Genomic DNA, 21580 nt, shown 5'->3' with positions numbered 1-21580 from the left:
CTTGAGTATTTAAGAAAAAACTACATAATAGTATTTCAAATACCTTTTAAAATATATAATACATTTTCATGGAATTTAAAAGATAAAAATGTAACTTATCTTGGCACGTTGTGGATAGTTGCAAACATGAAGAAAACGATTCTAATGAAAAAAGGTAATCTCTGAAGCATAATAATTTAGAAGCGTTATCAGAGAACTTCAAAAATATATATTAAATGTATTTTTTATTTTAGAAAGAGAAAATGCCAAAAATCAGTATTTGAAATACAAAACACAAGACACATTCAGGTCGTGGATTTGAAATACCAAATACAAATTGCAAATTTATTTCAAATACGTATTTTATAATACTTGTATTCGAAATATTGCCCAGCCCTGGGGAGGAGATGTAAAAACTATCTTAGAGGAAAGTATGTCAGGTAAGCGGGAGAGGGCGAGGAAAAGGGTTTATTGAAAGAGCGAAAGGGAACAGCCCTTACTGGAATAAGATCGCACGCTTTCCCGGGGAACAAGTTGAAGGAATTCTTTTTGAGTTCTCCACCACTTATGATACTCCATGGCCGAAGTGTCAATGCTCAACTCCGGCATTGACCAGACACAAGTAATTTTTTTTAAACAGAGAAATTGATAGATGAAATATACAAAAACTTAGGGGTTAAGTGATATGAATGAGTCTCTGTTCTGTGCTAAATACTGCTTAGCCCTGACAGGAGGACGCTCCATGCAACAAATATCACTCAATCGATCTACTACTCAATTTCTCTGAAAATATCAAAATGATAGCGTAAGTGTCAATCGAGTAATTCTTCGAGACAAAAACCGGTCGAGTAAGAGTGACGAGACCTCTCAAAGAGGACATACGGTGCGTGAAGGGAATTGATGATGTTGGAGGGAGGGCGGACGGTGTCATTGACATGCCAATAGGAAGTACTGGTTACTGGGGTATGCGAAGTCGTACGGTCGTTCGCCTTCAGAGTCCTCTAGAATGCCTCATAATAATTACGAAGTTGAGCCGTCTCAGCAAAAGTTGTTTGGTACACACTACCCCGACGGCCGCGTAAAGAGGCGTATGGCAGGGGGTGTTAGTACACGAGCCGTAAACATATAAATAGCAAATGCTCAAACAAAACTACGACCAGCATTTATTTAAGTCCTTATGTTTCGGGGGAAAACGAATTCCCATATCTATCCATTCGCCAAAATATCTCTCTTAATTTATCCCTTCTGTCGGACCTGGAAAAATAGTGGGGCTCTAAGATGATGTTCTCCGTATCTCTCCTAAGGATATCTATTCTTAATTGTTCAAGAAATCTTAGCCTTGCGCGCAACCTCCGAGTCTAGTGGCACCCAGCCTAATTCACTTAACATATTGGTAACACACTAATAGCTTACTAGGCTTCCAGACGTATGGAATTTATTTTTAATTTCCCGCTGAAAATTGTTATTGTTCCGCATAAAGGTTTAGAGAAATATGAAGCCGTACATATTTTTAGTCGCACAAATATACATTTAACGCTGTGCACATCCTTTCACAAAAAGACTAGCCTTGTAGCGATCAACTTCCCCGTTTTCAGTCCGCTTAACTTGGAAAACCCACTTGCAATCAATGGCTTTCAAAAATTAAAAGAAATGTAAAATTCGTCAGTAAAAAAAAACATTTCTAAGGCCTAAATCAGCCAGTCACTGTTTACCGTCAGGTAGTCACTGGAAGCCAGTGTCTGCACTTTAATTACGACGTTCTCATAGTTGCCACGCTTAAAATATTTATAGCTGTAAACGGCTGGTGTCCTAACAACCCCTTTTTAGGAGGAGGCTTGCAGGGTATTATGTAGACGTAGATACGCCCGGAAAGAATCAAAGCCTTGGTCATAGCGCGGCAGATATCTGCACATTACCTCTCTTCCTCATCAGTTCGTCCATCTCCATGTGCGCCGCTCGGAGGATCCCTTGCAGTGAGAAGTTCGCGGAATCCTGGTCGCTCAGGCGAAACACGTAGACGGTGTTACCCTGTGGGGTCTCTTTCGGAAGTGGAGTCCACATCCTGAAACGCAGAATGGACGAAATGAATTGATGAGGTTGTTTACAATGCGCTCTAGTACCAATAGAGAGTGTTTTCAGGTTAAAAATCGTTAAATTCCATTAAGATTTACAAAAAGTATTATAAACTTGAAGATATCATACATGAATAATGCCAATAGTTCTAAAGAGAGGCACTGTCACTAAAACACAAACACACAAAAAGAAACACTCACACGAGAAAAATAATAATACTCGGTGCTTTAGAAGCAGTAACTTCTTTCTCAACATCTGAGGAGCAAAACGTAGATACATTTTATACACGAATAAAATAGATTGTTTGCCATTTTCCGCAAATGGCAACGTCTCACGTCTCACGACCGGTTTCAATAGATTTTTAATAATGTTAATGAAACCGATCGTGAGATTGAACCATTCGGGGAAAATTGACTCATTTACATTTTATTTCTCTGCGATGAAACCTGCCCGAACGGCCAGTAGCACATGTCATATTGCCTCCTTGCCATATTTATTTGTAGAAATCAGTTTTCTTCCCTCCACGATATAATTTTTATATTTTTTGCTTTATATATCTACGCTTAATATCTTTCAGTTACGCTTCAGCATTTTTATCTATCATTTATCCTGCTAGCATGAAGAAAATCCACTCGTTTTCTTCACCCTTGGCACTATAAAAGTTTTGACGACTTATTTCTCCGTAATTGGAAGTACGAAACTGAAGGATTTGTATGAAATACTTCCATATTATGTTTACCAAGCGCCATTGACATGAAATAAATCGTTGCAAGTTGATCCCAAAAAAATTTAAATGGAGCTAAATGTAATACTTCTCGAATTTATTTCTCAGTGTTTTCAGAAAGTGGTCCATAATTACAATACGTGAATCCTGTCAAAATGACATAATGGTCCTTTTAGGTACCTATAGGTGTCTCACCCCTGTCCTTATGGTATTACCCAGCTAAAAATTTGTTAGTAAGAACAGTTAGTGCAAATGAACAGATGGGGGATTTCATCTCAAATCAGGCAGAGGGGTGTCAGGTGACCATCACCGATTTCTCTGAAATTTATATATGTGAAAGCTGTATCCTTATGATGAATAATGATGCCTTTATCTCAGCTCAGAACTGAACCGTCATAAAGTTACCGTCCTTTGAACATTGCAGTGTCAGGCCTCAGAGTTAAAAATGAAAAATCACATAAATGCTGATTACTAAGGAACCATGGCCTGTAATGCAGTGGTTATTGTTTCATTTTGAAGAGAAATCATTTATGCACATTATGGCATAACTTGAAAGTCATTTGAAGCAATAATAAACAAAAAGGACTTGTTTAAACAATAAAAATTAGTCATTATTTAACAATTTATTACTAAAAAAGGCCACCTTTTATTTTCTTTAAAATTTGTCAGGGGGTAGTTTAAATGTTCTGCTTTCAATTAAAAAAATAAAAAAAGGTAGTATTTTTATACTTTTTGTTTTAAGGCATATCAAAGTTAGGCATGTTTTCGACTCTTTTACACCAAGATTGCATACCTTCAAGGGGATAAAAAATGACGTTTCATTCTACTTAGCATTCATAACAGTGAAAAGTTCATATCTGAATGATTGGTTACATCTATTGAGTGAAAGCAAGTTCAATCTTGTTTACTTCCATGGCATCCAATGTGTGCAAACACCCACTGCTACTGGCTGGAAACGGTGAATGAGTCGCAATTTGCACAGAGTATTTTTCAATGGCACTTTACATAAGTCTTCTACTTTGGGCCATGTGGAACAATTCGATGGACCTTGTGAATGTATAAGCAAGACACTAATGCCATTCTCTTCTAAACACACTGCAGTGATTTTAGAAATTCACCAGGTTTTTCGGAAGCACACGATGAAGTCATGTCACAGCCTCTTTGATTGTGTGGATTACAGAGAGAGCTATAGTTTTCCCGTGTCTATTAACTACCAAGACATGAAAATGTTGATGCCATGTACAGGTGCTCCTTTCACCTAATTATTATTTTGTCTAAATTGAGCTTGTTAACATGTGTAAAATGCAAGTTTAATATTAGGCAAGAATTAACATACTTAATGAAAGTGATAAATGTCAAATATGTACCTCATGGTAAAATAATGTCTCAGCAGCTTTTGAAGAAGAGAGAGTGAAATGTCTATGAGTGACCATGTCCAAATTTTATCATTCTTTTCCACAAGTTAATCTAAACAACATAATATGGCTACTTTTCCAGTTTCAACCAAACATACAATTGACATATCATGCTAAGCTAAAAATCAACTAGGAATATGGGCCAATGCTGATGTATACTGTTGGGATCCTCTTCCTCATAGTGCTCAATCAATATTGTGCTCTCATTTACTTGGATGATGATAAAGATTGTTCTTGTGTAACTCTTAATCAGCAAGATGTGTTCACTGCCATTGAGAATCATTCAGACAAAAAATTCATTCAGACAAATTCATTGCTAAAGTTTAGGATTGAACCAAGAAATGTGAGTATCACCACTATATCCGTAAAATAGAAAGGGAAGCTATTCAAAAAGAGAAGTTGGTTACACTAATTGGTGTGGCATTGATGTTTCATTTTGACTTTTCCGAGAATTGGAGCGTGATTCTTCCAGATTAAGAACAACCCTATCGCTGGCAAAAAGTACAGATATCAATATATACCTGTATGGAATATACTAAGGTATGCAGGGACTTCAGATGATTTCTCACATGACACTGCACATGCTTTTCTTAAGATGAATCATATAAAAGAATAATAGTGTAAAAAGATATCATATGGAGAAATAAATCATACATATTTTAATAAAGTCAGCTGCTAATAAAAAAAAACGGATTTAAGATATTTGACTTGCGGAAAGGTCTTAAACAGGAAGAAAGTCATAGATGGTTGTTCACTGCAACTGGTCATGAGTAGAGGCCATCTGATAGAGTTGTAAGAATTGGTCAAAAATTATGCCACAAACTAAAACCTGAGATATTTCAATTGTGGCAAGTAAATTCAAAAAAGTCCTTTGTAGAACATGTGAGTATATCCTTGCCTAATATCAAAATTTTGCATTTAACACATGTTAAACTAGCCAAATAGGGTAATTTCCTTCATCAAAGAAAACGAAAGGTATTGATTGCGATTCGTTAATCACCTTTGGTGCATTCATAATATGTTTACAATTTATTTGATTTTTAGAAATACCTGTTTAGACGAATGTCAATGGTCAATTTTAACCTCATTTGAATAAGGCCAGATTGGCACCGATGCGATGCCACTCCACGTGACGTCACAGGGACCTAGATGCTATACGAGTATATAGGAGTTTTATATCATCTGAGATTACCAGTGTATACATGAGGAACAGAGCTCCGGGAAACATCCCTTAACAATCACCTATTAAAATTGTCTTTGGTAAGAGAGTTTCCTTCGTTTGATAGGGTATTAATAATACTTAGCCATTATTGTATGTTTCCATCATCACAACCAGTATTGAACGGTAGGAGATTGTGGAAATGCACATGGTCGAAAACCTTTTATCATGTACAATGGATGCAATTTTATCAGGAACAATAAATGTATCAGAACTGATGATGAAACTCATAATACGACGAAAGTTTTTGACATTGGATTCGATTTTATTATGTACAATAAATGCATCAAAACTGATTATGAAACTCGTAATGCGACGAAAAAAGTTTTTATCTAAGTAATAAAACAGCGGGAAGTCTGTATCTCTCCCTATCAATGTTGTCTGTATTTTTTCGATCTGGGGATTTTAAATTTATGATTCTGGATTTTAGGTTCCCAGGATCAAGGTAGAAATGGCGATTTAAACATCGGAAGGTTGGAAGTGGTCAATAAACAGATTCTGGAGCAACTGAAATGTAAACAAAAAATGTTGATTTGTTTTATGAGGTGGGTACTTCTATTATCTCCCGACAATTCATCATCATCGTCAATAAAGTCGATTACAATAGCTTGACTTCCATTGTCCTTCTTCATGCTTTGATTGAATGTTCGTGCTAATAGAGATAAAACTACTTTCCATAGGAAGTCGTGTCGTTCAGCCGTAAAATTGGCAAATTTTCGTTCCTGATGTGACTTTTTTGACCGTGCAGTGTTTTGTTTAGATTTTTTGATTTAGGGTAGATTTTTTACCCCAGAGATTAGCCAAGTAAGCGCAGAAAATATTATCAGTCTTATAAATACAATGAAAAAATATAATAGACAAAATTGCTTGCTCATTTTGGAATCACGCAATAATTTGGAAATTATTAATTCATCTTTGCAATGCTCATCTCAGCCTTTGCAACTACATCATTGTCCGAAGTTCTTATAAATGAAACCGTGAACGCTGTGAAAAGTAACGCTGAATATTCCAGTTAACTTATAAGGTATACTACCTTGTACGACGCAGAATATGTTAAGAAACTTGGTAATAATTAATATAGTAACAGTTTTGGTTTGAACAGCCGATAGTTACTTTGTTAATTAACTTCAAACTCTTGTGTTTGAGAGTATTGTGTTCAATATTTTATGCAAGATGGCGTCTACGATTTGAATAAAATACTTACATTGTTTTTCGCGCTTGTTGTACTTCGGGCACCGTTGGGTCCCTTTTGGAAAAGACCTCGCTGATGGCCGTTCTGAGACAAAAGAAGGATTCGAGGCGTGACTTGGCCCTCTCCACACTGCCCCCGCATCTGCATAGCATTTGCCGAAGGAGGGCGCTGTCTGAAATTAAAGAAAAATATACATGCAATGGTAATGGATTCATTGTTGTTTGACGGTTTAATGGGATGGTTCAATCAGACCCGATATCGTAATTATCGAAGTGTAATCTTTTATAAGCACATCAATTACAAATTATGTAGGGGATTAAACGGATTCTGGGCATCACGATCGTTTTTCTTACGTCACGTTCGATAATATTGGACGTTTCAGGAGGAATCTGTGAAGCTGCACGAGTTGTTGGGGGAGATAGTTTTCAGCACTTGTCCTTAAGCATGGGGTCGCAACTCCTTAGTTACTGAGGTATGACAACGCAAACATTTTTTGGCAAACGCAAACATTTCTGCTTTGCGGTTGCCATGGAAACGGTTTGATTTGGGTGTCCGGCCATTTCAACCATCTATATAATACTCTGGATTTTTAAGGACAATAAATAATAAAAGTTGGACTAAAATGTGCGATTATAATTATGTTTGAAACAATTAATAATTGAGCTTAATTAAACGACAGCTTTGAGCGAGCAATTACGCAATTTCACCCATTTTGAGAGTAATTGATTCAGACAATTATATTCGCATATTTTCGTCCAGCCTTAATTTTTTTAATGCCCTTAAAAATCCAGAGCGTTAAATAAAATGTCGATAAGGCTGGATAACCAAGAAAAACTTCATGGTAACTTCAAGAAAAAGTTTCATGGTAACCGCCAAATGCACCCAAAAAATGTTTGCGTTGCCATAGCTCAGTAACTATAAAGGAGCTGCGAACCCATTTTTTTTAAGTGCTTAAAATTGTCTCCCTTCCCACTTTATGAAACACAGAGTATATAGTCATAGTAGGTGCACATGTATGTGTGTTGCCTATTAGGCTACGGAAGAGCGCAGTGCTGATGATGTATCGAGTATCGAAAAGACTAAAAACATCGATATTAAATATCGGACCTGAAAGTTTTATCTGTCTGATATCAATATCGAGGCGCGGATTTCAAATATCGTTCCTGATATTGGAGCTAAATATCAGTTACATTTATATATAGCTGGATATTTCGTGAAACACTATTATTAGACGAGCTGTATTCCATTTTTATTCTATCATACGTGAAAACAGCAGAAATATTGTTCGATGTCGATATTGAGTCCAAAATATCGAATATAGAATATCGAGAATATAAACATCAATTAATTTGTATTACGTTGTTGTTAACACGTGCCGCATCGGGTCTAAAATACCCCAATAAAAAAATTTAAAAATTTGGGCATATAATTTGATTTTAAATTCCCTTTTAGTACGTCAATGGCATTTAGAAATGTTCAAGTTTCTTCATAAACCTTATAGTCACGATTAAATGAAACAAATTTTTAAATAAAAATTAAGTTTTTACTACTTCAGCGTACTGTCCTTTCCTCTCTAAACTATTTGAATGACTTCTAAAGAAATTATACACTTTATCACCTAGACTTAATAACTCAGGGGAATCTTTTTATAACTTCATCGAGGAGGTATGAAGGGAATAATTCACCAGAGTAATATTAAGTGTAAAAGTCTCTTTCTCCCGCGGGAAATTGAAAACTAAAATTCACATTTCTATGAAGGATAAAATTCTGTTATTTGGGAAGCTATAAACAAACACGCTATATAATTTCGTGATGTGGGTCCTATGACAACGAGCTGTGATATTGGAAATGATGCGAAAAGCGACGGCGGGAGGGACCGTGTGATTCAGAAACATGATCACTGGAGCGATTGCTTTTCGCGACGGGAAAAGTGATCTCGATAGTGATCACTTTCGCGACGAAAAAAAAATGATCGTGTGATTCAGGCTTAACACAGAAGTATTCAATTTTCATATCAAATCAATAACAAATTATATCATCTTTCGAATGTGGATTTTCAATATTTGTTGGATATAATGTGAAGAAAATTACTTATTTACGAAAAACTCCCTTATTTATCGACTCTTTTTTCACGGAATAGCCATAATATGAATTTTAATAATTGTAATAGTAGTACCTAATTCTGTTATTTGGGAAGCAAGATAACTAGTGACGGGAGAAGCAAGAAAGAAATTATCAGCAGAATAGCCCAGGCGAAGAGAGCTTTCCACCAAAAGAGAGACCTGCTAACAGCGGGAAACTTAAATATGGATGTAAAGAAACAATTTATAAGAACCTACATCTGGAGTATGCTCCTATACGGAAGTGAGGCATGGACAATGACCGCAGCGGAGAAAGCAAGGATAGAGGCCTTTGAAATGTGGTGCTACAGAAGAATGATGAAAATCAAATGGATCGACTGAGTTAGTAACGAGGAAGTCCTAAGAAGGGTAGGAGAGAAGAGAAGCCTCATGAAAACCTTAATAAGAAGACGGAACAACCTTATAGGCCACATCTTGAGACATGATGGCCTGATGAAGACAATCGTCGAAGGACAAGTGGAAGGCAAGAATGGAAAAGGAAGACCTCGAACAAAATATATGGAACAAGTAAAGAGAGATGTGAAAGAGAAGAAATACGTAGGAGTGAAAAGATTAGCTGATAGGAGAACTGAGTGGAGAGCTGCGTGAAACCAATCCTAGGATTGTTGACCAGTGATGATGATGATGATGATGATGAAGGATAAAATGGCATTCTGTTTTTATGCCACAGAAATCCATTAGCAGTCGTACCAACTTCGGTGGGTAGATGTGATTGTCTCTGCAGCCATTCCCTCAGCATGCTTTCGTCCTCCTCCATCTCCGCCTTGGAGTCGCCATTGGCGGAATGGTTCTCAACGGGTGGCATTCCTGACACAAATCGAGAGATAAAGACGACAGAGATAAATATGGTAGTAGAAGTAGTTGTTGAAACAGATAAATAATTTATTGAAATAAATATTGTTGGTCTATGAGATAGATACGATATTAAAAATGTTTGCAGTTACCATTTTAATCTACCTTTTTATTAGTGCAAAATTAAATTACATTTAAAATTACTAGTCTGCTTTAATGGGATTTAAGCCAATAGTAATATTTTTAACTAAATCTGTGATAAGGATTCGCTTCAAAATGAATAAATTTTCTGTACTCTTACTCTGTTTTCTTATAATTGTTCAAATTTTAGACATTCGAAAATTATTTTTTTCCCATTGCTTTCCGGAACAGCTATCTCTGATTAGTTTTTAATGACCAAAACCTCATTAAACATAGCTTGGAAAGTTAGAAGTGGAATTGTTTTAAAAATTCAATCCACAAAATATAATCTAATTAAACGCTTTTTCGTAACTTGTTTCGTCAGTTTCATCGACGAAATATTGTAATCGAATTTTAACCCACTTCCCATTGTCGGATTGGGTTGGAGTTATGCACAATTTCTTGATTCTGGTGACAATACAAATTTCAAAATCATCCATTTGAAATAATGTTCCATTGTGCACAAATTAACCAAATTTCCTTGTGGAAAAATATCTTTAATTTTTCTCAAATTGATGGCGTAAGTTATAATTATTTTGGTGTGAATTTCTTTAACGGCTATGGGTCAATCGATTACATGATTCACCAATAAATAGTAGCAAATGAAAATAAAACAAAAGAAAATGAAAAAAAACGCGATTTTTCCAAAAACAGCATAAAATGAATTAAAAAAAAAGAGCTTTTCATCACTCGGAGAATAAATTGTGGCTGCTGATTAGGTTTCCGATATCTATATTGCGTGCCAATCCTTACTCACCTATCAGGCACTACCACATTCATTTGTATTAAAACCAATCAGCACCCACCGTTTATAACTTTTAGTGCATTTTATACTGTTTTTGGAAAAAGCGATTTTCTTACATCTTATTTCATTTCATCTTATTTTAGAAATACATAAAAGATTGCGAATTTTCACGGGTGCAAGCATACATTTGAACGTAAACACCGTACTTTGTTTCAATCAACCTTAGCCCTGAGGATGCATGTATGCTAATAATATAACATGTGCATAGTACCAGTGGCGCAGCGAGGGGGTTTTCGGGGAAAAAAACCCCAGAACTCAGAGAAATTTTAAAATTTAATCCATTTTACTTAATTGGATAAATATTACCTATAGAATAGTGTAAGGATTAATAAAATATCCCTCAGAAAGCCGTAAAACTCACCATTTTGAATCATTCATCTTAAAAATTTTCTGGGGGAGGGCACCCGTAACTTCCGTATTCCATACCCCCCAGTATAAGTTGCTCCTAAACCCCCTCTCCCCCTAGCCTTAATTCCTAGCTGCGCGCCTGCATAGTAGTATGAGAACACATCACGCGGAAAATCAGGAAATATGTATATCACATCTTCAACTAGTCGTTAGCCGTGTAGCAGCTTGGGATTATTCTTTTCCGGTCGTGCACTAGAGAAGGACAGCGATGGCGATCTGAAAAATCCATAGGTTATCAAGAAGTTAACGTCCTTCGAAAGACAAGGCAATGAAACTGCCACACGTTTCACATCGCGGAAGCTGCTCCTAGACCTGTTTCATCAAAAAAAAGAAAGCCCCCCAACCAAGGAGAACTCCTTCGCCTCTCATCTAGTTTCGTTCCAGCTCTTACGAAACTATAATAATTGATATGCACTTTTCTTAATGTCGGGGCAGCTTTTGACGAGGGGAGAGTGATGGTCAAATGCATAGTTTTACATATCGTAGGCACTTCTCCACGGTACGGATAATCGTGTAGGTCAAGGACATCGTTATGCACATTGCTTGCGCGTAGTCGCCATCGTGATGAGAAATGGGATGGTTATTTTATGATGGAAATTTTGCCTTCTTACTTTTCCAACGAAAGAAAATTCTGTTGGCTAATATAATTATTTTTGAAATTAGCCATTGACTAGCCAGGAGGCCAATGTTGTTCCGTCATAAAGGGTTTTGATATGACTTCTCTTTTCTCCCACTCTTCTAAAGACTTCCTCATTATTTAAGCCTGTATCACGCGATCATTTTTTCCATCCCTTAGAATCCAGCGATGAGTTTTCCTTAAAAAAAAAACCTAAAGAAGAAGACGGGAAAACTTAGTTGGTCACGTTATGATGCCCGATGGCCTGATGAACACTATCGTAGAAGGACAGGTGTAAAGTAAGAAGGGTAAGGGACGGCCCCGAATGACTTACATAGGACAGGTTATAAAGGATGTAAAAACTACGGAAATAAGCGTATTCCGAAATGCTCTACTGTAAAATACCTCGGAGTTACGCTAGATAAACCCCTCGCCTGGTCCTGTCACATCCTGTCATCAATTAAGAAATCGCACGGAATCTACGCCGCTTTATTTCCACTGATAAAGTCGAATTCTCCTCTGGCTTTAAAAACTAAGCTTTTACTCTACAACTCTTCGATCAAACCGCTATTAACGTACGCCTCTCCAGTTTGGCTACACGCCGCAGCAATCCATCTGAAGCGCATACAGACTTGTGAAAATAAAATTATTAGGAAAATAATTGGAGTACCATGGTTCATTAGCAACCGCCAAATCCGAAACGATCTCAAAATAACACAAATTTTGTCATTTCTTAAAACTGCAGTAGACAAATTTCAGCATTCTTTTGGCAAAACCAATAACGAACTGTTAATGAATCTTTGGGATTACATTATTCCAAATAAACCCGGACATAAAACTCCCAAATTTGCCCTAAAACCTTCCCATATTCCTTTCCCCACCTAACCCAATGCAATGCTTAGACTGAAACCTCAAGAAAAGAAGCCAACTATACTATAAAGTAACCATCCCGTTCCTGAATCAACTGGAAGACAGCTGATTGGCTGGGAGCTAGTACTGCTGCTATAAAAGAAAACTCCGCTGCTGCTGCAGGATGTAAAAGAGAAGAAATACGTCGCTATGAAAAGGCTAGCGGATAGGAGAGAGAAATGGAGAGCTGCGTCAAAATAATCTTAGGATTGTTGACTTAACGACGATGATTCGAAATCGCCATTTTGGTTGCGTGCATTGCCGCGGGGTGATTTTAGTTTTTGTGGTTCATTTTATGTAAGAGGAACAATATCAAAATTTATTCAAGTTTAAAGTTTGGATATTTGTTTTCCATTTAATATACGTAACTTCGATATTCATGTACTTTTCTACGCCTCGGAAATTGAATTCCAAATTTCGGACATTGCAAAAATTCAAATAATGGGTCAAATTTAATTTTAAAACGCTATTTTTAATGCGACGATGTCGTTCTCTCTATATAAAAACACAATGAAATGTACCAATCAAATATTGTGTCCGTGACGAGATGAACAGGACGACCGTTTCGTCGTTTTCATAGATTTTCGCGTGTTCTTCTTCACTCTTTCGACCGTAGATGGTAAACGTTTTCGTTTAAACATTGTTTAATGATTCATTGTTGTAGTCAAATAAGAAATGGGTAAAATGATATTTTACAAGCAATGGAGACCCTATGGAGCTTCGGCAGAATTTCGTAAAAATGCTTAAAGTTCAGCTTTCTACCTTCTTTGCCCCGATATTAATTCTTTGGCGCGACTATACCACTCCTCATGCGTGGTATGTTAAGTTCAGTGGCGGTTACAAGGGGGGGGGGGGTATTTGCGGCCCCCCTTGCAGGGCCGCCCGTATAGTCTAACATTTCGGAACAGCAATTGTAACTATTTTATATAATAAGGTAGCATTGTCTTGTATATGTGTAAAATCAGCTTGAATAAAACTTTGCATGTGACTTGATAATTTTTCATAAAATAAAATAAAAATTTAAGTATAAATATAAGTAAACTTTGTTCTATTCCACACTTTATTTTAAATAGTATGACCCGGGTTTCAGCATATCATGCTACCTGATGATAGCATGGTATGCAGAAACCCAGGTCGTACTATTTAAAATAAAGTGTGGGATAGAACAAAGTATATTTTTATTTTATTTATGATGAAGCAGTTCCACAAAGTAACGCTGGAGACCGTGTTTTATATTGATAACTTTTCATTACAATAAAAGTAAATTTGAGTTTTTTCTGTATCCGGTACTGGTAAAGTGCAGTGCAATCTCGTGGATGTCATTTGTAGGTATAGGGTATTTAAATGAATGATTACAGTTGGGACGAAATTGTAGAGCATTTTCACTATTTCGTGAATTATTATGTCTACAACGGAGGCAAATACGGTTTTGCGTCATAGGGTGTGACCAAAAACTGCCGCAGGCCACAAAGCGAATTTCTGGCGAGCGAAAGCGAGTTTACCATTTGATAAGAGGTCAAGAAAAGAAAATAAGAAAAAAAAACTCATTTTTTGTAGAGACTACAAGAAAATTAAATGAAGCGTAACCGTTACCAGAAACTCGGCTACTCATAATCAGTTATTTCCAGTGGCATAGCGTGGGGGGGGGGTCCGGTGGGCGCAGAACCCCCCCGAAATATGAAGGCACACTTACTTTGCGTCACAAAAGGAAACAAATTATAGAAAAATCATGAATTTACAAAAGATTTCTTTGACAAATGAAGTTTTTGGATTATGAAAAGTGTTAAAATTAGTTAAAAACCCTTTAATTAGTATCCTATTTTTCAAAAACATTTCCCCCCTGGTTTCGGACCCCTCCCCCGAACGAAATTCCTGGATACGCCACTGTTTACTCCCTAGCTGTGTGGATAATTTTACCGCACGGTTGCGTTCGTGTCGAGAGCAGAAAAGTTTCGATCGTCAGCCAGCCCCACACGACAGATATGTAAAGAGAGAAGCACTTCAAGAGCGGTGAACGTTTCCTTCGCGTGCGACTTCCGAATGGGGACCTCTCGCGCGGATCCAACGCGGATCATTGCGGTTCGACTTCCCCTCGACTCTAGGGCAGACAGACGAGGCCCAAGCCTGATTTCCCATGCAAACACAGACGTCGCGTCGGCACTGGATTCCTATTCCCCTTGCCAGGCACGTAGTCGGGAAGGGGGGAAGCCTATAGAGGGTTCAACCCCCCCCCCCCCCGAAATTCTTTCCCAAGCCTGAATCACACGATCACCTTTTCCGTCTCTTCCGAGATACGAGCTTTTTTTCGGAAACAGTTCAACCCATTATGACCCAATGTTGCTTCAAAGCATCATCAAAAAAGTGTAAAATTTTCTATTCTATTTAGGAAATATCTAATCCACCCATTATTTTGTGGTGTAAATTGTAATGAAGAAACATTTAGCTGCCACAATAATTATGATTTAAAGCTAAAGTTTCAATTTTTCAAAATTAAAAATCTTGAAATTTGATATCTTCCAGAAGCAGCTCTGGGTTTGAAAGGGTTGAAATGCGTTCCAACTATCACTATAAACGAAGCGTCCAGGGGACACACGAGGGTCTCCTCTATTTAGAAATGTTTTAGAGCATCAATTTTATAAAAAAAGAGACCTCCCTCTGAACTAAGTTTTCTATATTAAGAAAAAACAAACGGCAGAATAAAACCAAAAATAATGTAATTTCACCTTTAACTTAACTTTAATAATTTTAACATTACTCGTAAAAGGTACATTCTTCTATGGCCTAAAAAACTAAAATGAAGACCAAGGCCACTGGTAAAGCGATTGGTTTATTAATTAAGGGATCGGCAGCAAGAATATTGTATTAATAATAAATGTTTAAATCAATAAAATAAAGAAGTATAGTAATACTAGTCGATGTATTAGAAGAAATATGGTAGCTCTGAGCGGCGACAGGTCGACAGAAGACAAAATTTTTCCTTATTTCAATAGGGGGTCCTGGATCCTCCCATGCGCGACCTGATGTTTATTACTGATTATTTATAATGATGTTTATTTATTTATTTATTTACAGTGTTTATTGTTCGTCTAGCATATAAATAAATCCGCTCAGCTATCTCGCTTTCCAAAGATCTCTGGCGTAATGATATCAATTTTTTATTTCAGAAGTATTGACTCTATATGTTCCCATAGCTATGTGGTGAACATTCTACGGGGTACAGATGATTTATCGACTATTTTTCCAACATAAATTAGTCGAAGATAATGGAATCTTGGTCACAAAATGCATCTGGTTTTAAAGATTAATCTGGTTGTTATTTTTTTCGCACTTATTTCGTAGAAACTCATCATGAACGAATTCATTTATTTCCTTAAATAAACTTTAAAATTAATAGCGACAGTTCAACTAATTTCAATATGACTACTCTAGTTATATAATTTTTCATGAATTCAAGCAAAGGCGTCTAATTTGAATAATGTAAATTATTATCTAATGTTCATACATTGAATTCTTTCCGTCGTTAAATAATTCTACGAGTCGTTTGCTCCTAAAATGTTCAGCTTGTCCAATTTTGTACGCCTACATCTTACTAAAGGAAGGCCTTTGTCTGAAAAATTTCGGGGGGGTAGTTTCTGACAGGGGGAAAAATTTCTATGGGGTTGATTTGAAGGCGGCACAATGAAGGCTGTATCACCTAAAAATTTCGGGGGGGTATGGACACCCGCTTGTTACGGCCTTGGGTCAACGTGTACCGATGTGTTCCTTTTTATCCCAACTGCAACATCTCCTCCATTAATTAACCATCAGTGAATGCATTTAGAACAGTAATTTATTCCGAAATTATTCACTGTCGTAGAAATGAATTAAGGGGGGACTCAGGGGGCTTCACCCCCCTCCCTCGAAAATTTTCCTTGTGGCGATTATCCGCGATACAGCTGAGGAGACCAGTAGCCCATGGGCACCTATCTTATGACATTCCATGTTTTGATATTGTTACATTTCATTGGGTATGTGATAACTTTAACTTTCAGCATTATTCTTACGAAAAATGAAGCCGATTACATGAAATGTATGATTTTCCGATGCGTGGGAATTGAAAACAAAATATCGGTATGAGCAACTCGCATTACACCATAGCAACCGCTGTTGTCATGCAGCCGAAGCAAACTTCTGGTGCATGGCAACGAGGGTAATGTAACAGCCGGAAAAAAACCTGGATTTGCCCTAAAATTGTCTAAGAATCTAACTTATTTATTTGATTAACATAAATTTAACAAAGATATTAAACAGAAAAATAAAATAAAATTGCAGAAACTACGAGTCTACGAGTGAAATATGGAATAATTTTATATGTAGGGTTGCTATTTTGTAAAAGATCAGTTGCTAACGAATATTTCATTGATATTTTGTTTAAAATTAAAGGGAAGTATGTATGTTTATGTCAAATGTATATCACGTATGGTTGTGGACAGTGAAAAATGCGTGCAAAAATTGATCAAAACATTGTCCCAGTTGATTAAAATATAGTCCAATTCCCTGATTACAGTACAACATGTCCTTCATTTTATCGAGATCATCCAACAATAACTATGAAGGAATTATTAAAGTATCGATATTTTTACTTTGCGAATCGCCCACAAAGCGTGTTGAAACACCTACCTTATCATCACTTAATAGGAAGAAGATAGAATATAGCGGAAATTGATTAGGATAAGGGAAAAAATAGGTTGGCGTCTGAGCATTGTCTCGTCCCGTCTCATGCACTGTTCGTGAATGGCACGTGAATAGAAAGAATTTGTTTACATATCCGTATGATAATTTGATTACCAATCTTGTATTGTCGTGTGTGACGGTTCAAGTGGTGTTCAGTGCGATCGAGATGATAGATTTCGTACTACACGTAACACCATGTAACTAATGAGATCCGATGCAGTGATTAGATTAATAGGTGATGGATGGGCACACATGCTTTACTTCAAACTGAACGAATTGACTGTAAAATAGCTAAGCAAATTAACAGTAAAGAATGCCTCACAATACACCTCGTAATGGTGCAATATGTAAGCTTAACTGTAATTATTGGGATGAATGCTCAATAAGATAACACATGGATTTTGATGACAGAAATGATCATCACCTTTGCCTTGCACGTCCTCAATCAATAATCTAGTCATCTCGAATGACCAATCACTTCATTTCGGAGAAAATATCTGAGGGATTTAGGCTAAATCCATGTATTATCTGTTACCTTTAATCGACAATCGTTTCCAAGAAATATCAGATATTCAAGAGTTGGAATCCAATATTTTTTTCATCCAACATTCTTCCAATCCGACTTATTCTTATCTGATATGATTTCTTCAGCCCATCCAAATATTCCCCTAGAAACAGTGACACGAATGACTCAGTGGAAATCGTGGAAGATGTATTGAGAAATTTAAAGAAAGCACCAGTTTGCCCCTTCTGTTTCCGCGATGCAATTCATATTTCTCTGAAGGTTTCTAGCCTCCACTTCGATCAAAAAGTTAGTTATCTTACCTTTACTTATAGCCTCGTTTATAAATAATTATGAAAGGCAGCTGCTGTCTCCCGATGAAATATTGAAATACCGTTATTAACAAAATAAAGAGAAAAAGAACGCTAGCATGAAAAGATAAGCTAAAACAATGCAGTAGACAGCTCCGTTAAATGAATCGTCCATCTGAGGACTATTGACGATTTAAAGCGATAAAAGGCTCATAAAATTGTAGCAATATGCCCATATTGATTCAGATTTTCCGTAGTGAGAAAAGTAGAACTTAAAAACGGAAGTAAAAATTATGAAAACCAATGCGATTAATTCGCCGAAAAAATTCATATAATTTGACCGGCTTTTCACTTATTCACTTCATCTCACAAGTGGTGTAAAGCCTGAATCACACGATCATTTTTTTTGTCGCGAAAGTGATCACTATCGCGATCACTGCGCAAAATTATCGTCGCCGGCAATTGTTTTTCGCGATCGCGATGGCGACGAGGACTCCCATCGCTATTTTTCATCACTCGTCCGGACGCTTTTTCCGTCGCTAAAACCGTCACTAAAACCCCATATCAGCCAATCGGAACGCATTCCCCTATGGAGCGATTGCAGCGCATCGTTTGACAATTGTGGGAACGACATAAATAAACAAACACGCTATATAATTTCGTGATGTGGGTCCTATGACAACGAGCTGTGATATTGGAAATGATGCGAAAAGCGACGGCGGGAGGGACCGTGTGATTCAGAAAAATGATCACTGGAGCGATTGCTTTTCGCGACGGGAAAAGTGATCTCGATAGTGATCACTTTCGCGACGAAAAAAAAATGATCGTGTGATTCAGGCTTAACACAGAAGTATTCAATTTTCATATCAAATCAATAACAAATTATATCATCTTTCGAATGTGGATTTTCAATATTTGTTGGATATAATGTGAAGAAAATTACTTATTTACGAAAAACTCCCTTATTTATCGACTCTTTTTTCACGGAATAGCCATAATATGAATTTTAATAATTGTAATAGTAGTACCTAATTCTGTTATTTGGGAAGCAAGATAACTAGTGACGGGAGAAGCAAGAAAGAAATTATCAGCAGAATAGCCCAGGCGAAGAGAGCATTCCACCAAAAGAGAGACCTGCTAACAGCGGGAAACTTAAATATGGATGTAAAGAAACTCTTTATAAGAACCTACATCTGGAGTATGCTCCTATACGGAAGTGAGGCATGGACAATGACCGCAGCGGAGAAAGCAAGGATAGAGGCCTTTGAAATGTGGTGCTACAGAAGAATGATGAAAATCAAATGGATAGACCGAGTTAGTAACGAGGAAGTGCTAAGAAGGTTAGGAGAGAAGAGAAGCCTCATGAAAACCTTAATAAGAAGACGGAACAACCTTATAGGCCACATCTTGAGACATGATGGCCTGATGAAGACAATCGTCGAAGGGCAGGTGGAAGGCAAGAATGGAAAAGGAAGACCCCGAACAAAATATATGGAACAATTAAAGAGAGATGTGAAAGAGAAGAAATACGTAGGAGTGAAAAGATTAGCTGATAGGAGAACTGAGTGGAGAGCTGCGTCAAACCAATCCTAGGATTGTTGACCAATGATGATGATGATGATGAATAGTAGTACCTATCTATTTTTTAATACTAGGAAAACCCAGCTGAAGCACATTAAAATAGATAAGCATACCTAAGTACATAAATAGATATATGAAAACACTAATTGAAGTGCTTTTCATTTAAATTTCTAGCTCTCATGAATACGAATGAAGATGGTATCAAATTTTTAACTCACTCAGCAATTACTTAAGTCACTCTCGCTATTCATTTTCACTATCACCAGTTACCAATATAACTCGTTATTTTTGATTTTAGAAAAAAATCAGCTGAAAACCAGTTTTAATGCAAAGGCATGGCAAAAAAATGAATTGAAATAATTACAAACTTTATTTACCTATTCTGTAATTCGATTAAGTACAAGCCGTATGAATTTAGTGAAAATGCTTTTAAAAACAAAAATTTAAACCACTGCACCGAATTAAATGCTTAGCATGGACCACTACGGGAAGAAGGCTTTCTAAAACCATAATGGAAATATGCAACGAAGTAGATAATATATGAAAACATTTCTCTTGAAAAAATACATTGGTTGCTATATTATGACATGTGATGATCAGGGAAGGGGTAATTCTAATAGTCTCGTATAATCAAGCACCCATTAATATATATAAGAGTTGGTATTATTTGAAATGAAAATACACTGAGGCAGTCGTAGGACAGGGACAATCTGTAGGTCATTTGGCCGGGATTTCCTCGCGATATTATAAAATAAATAGGTTCTCCCATAACAATTAATTTGTTTAATTCATATTGTGGCTAATCCATGAATAGTGAGTCTATAAAAAACTGCTTTTTTGGAAATCTGTATTGTTCTCCTCATTATATAAATAAATATTGAAAAACCACCAGGTCCTGGTTGAAATATATCATAAAATATATAATGCAATAATACATATAATAAAATGGGTGTAGAGGAAACCATCTATACTCAGTATTTGCAATAGAATGTTTGCTCTTGCAAGATATAAGATAGAAATGATATGCATTCGATATATTATATTATTAAGAATCTAAATTAAGTTTCTTTCATTCATCAGTGATACAATCCAAATGTTTATTAGGATAGGCGAGGATAGAGCTTACCTCAAACTAAGCCACAGCCGTGTTGATGTCAAACATTCAGGGTTGAAGATCCAGTATTTTAATTCCTAATATTCCTAAAACTGTGGAATGCCCGAATTCATTCAGCGATTCAATCCGAAGGTTTTCAGGCTAGGTGAGGATAGAGCTCACCTTAAATTAAGCCACAGGCGTGTAAATTTCACACATTAATGGTTGGTGGTCCTGCATTCCTATTCCTGATATCACTCATACTGCTGAATGCCCGAATTCGTACAGCTATTCAACCCAAAGGTTTATCCTAATAGGTGAGGCTTGAGCTCACCTCAAACTAAACCACAGTTGTGAATTTCTCATATTAATAGTAGGCGGTAAGATAATCCTATTTCTAATATCCCTAAAACGGTTGAATACCCGAATTCATTCAGCGATTTAACCCGAAGGTTTGTTGGGAAAGGTGTGGGTAGAGCTCACCCCAGAGTAAGCGTGTGAATTTAACACATTTTTGGTAGATGGTCCAGTATTTCTATTCTTAATATTCCTAAAACTGTTGAACAGCGAGAGAAGTTATTGAATATTCTTACCTTCAGATTATGTTGATACTCGTAGTAAATCCCCGTATGTCTTCGTGAATATGAGTGTATCCCAGATGCGTTTGTGAGGATGTTTTGAGGTGCTGGGAGACACTGGGGAGTCTAAATACTTCCTCCTCTACTTATAGCCTACTTGCTCTCTTTCCCCCCTCATCACCAGGGGCAAGGCGATTCTCACCTTTCACTTCTCCTCAGCGGAAGAAGAATCAAGGACTCGAAGCGAATCTAGTATCTCTGGTTTCTTCTGATATGTCGATGTGTGTGAAGCCTGCACGGTCGACCACATGCCTATTCATATCTTTAATTTTATTATAGCATTGCAGTA

At 36.8% G+C, this 21580-nt stretch overlaps 1 protein-coding gene across 1 annotated transcript in view; it reads right to left on the bottom strand.

Moving 5' to 3' along the window:
* LOC124169479 (alpha-tocopherol transfer protein-like) overlaps positions 1-21357 on the bottom strand; it is a 30674-nt gene extending 9317 nt beyond the window's left edge. Inside the window, exons 1-4 of the mRNA XM_046548098.1 lie at positions 21247-21357; positions 9434-9550; positions 6615-6774; positions 1896-2041 (exon numbers count right to left, since the gene is read on the bottom strand). Of these exons, the coding sequence (XP_046404054.1) occupies positions 1896-2041; positions 6615-6774; positions 9434-9548 (421 nt within the window). The 5' untranslated portion in view covers positions 9549-9550; positions 21247-21357. The remainder of the gene's footprint in view (positions 1-1895; positions 2042-6614; positions 6775-9433; positions 9551-21246) is intronic.
* Between the last annotated feature and the right edge of the window lie 223 nt (positions 21358-21580).

Source organism: Ischnura elegans, chromosome 12, assembly GCF_921293095.1.
Source record: "Ischnura elegans chromosome 12, ioIscEleg1.1, whole genome shotgun sequence".
NCBI lineage: Eukaryota > Metazoa > Arthropoda > Insecta > Odonata > Coenagrionidae > Ischnura > Ischnura elegans.
The sequence above is the reverse complement of the archived record's forward strand: the minus strand, read 5'-3'. Positions and strand labels throughout refer to the sequence as shown.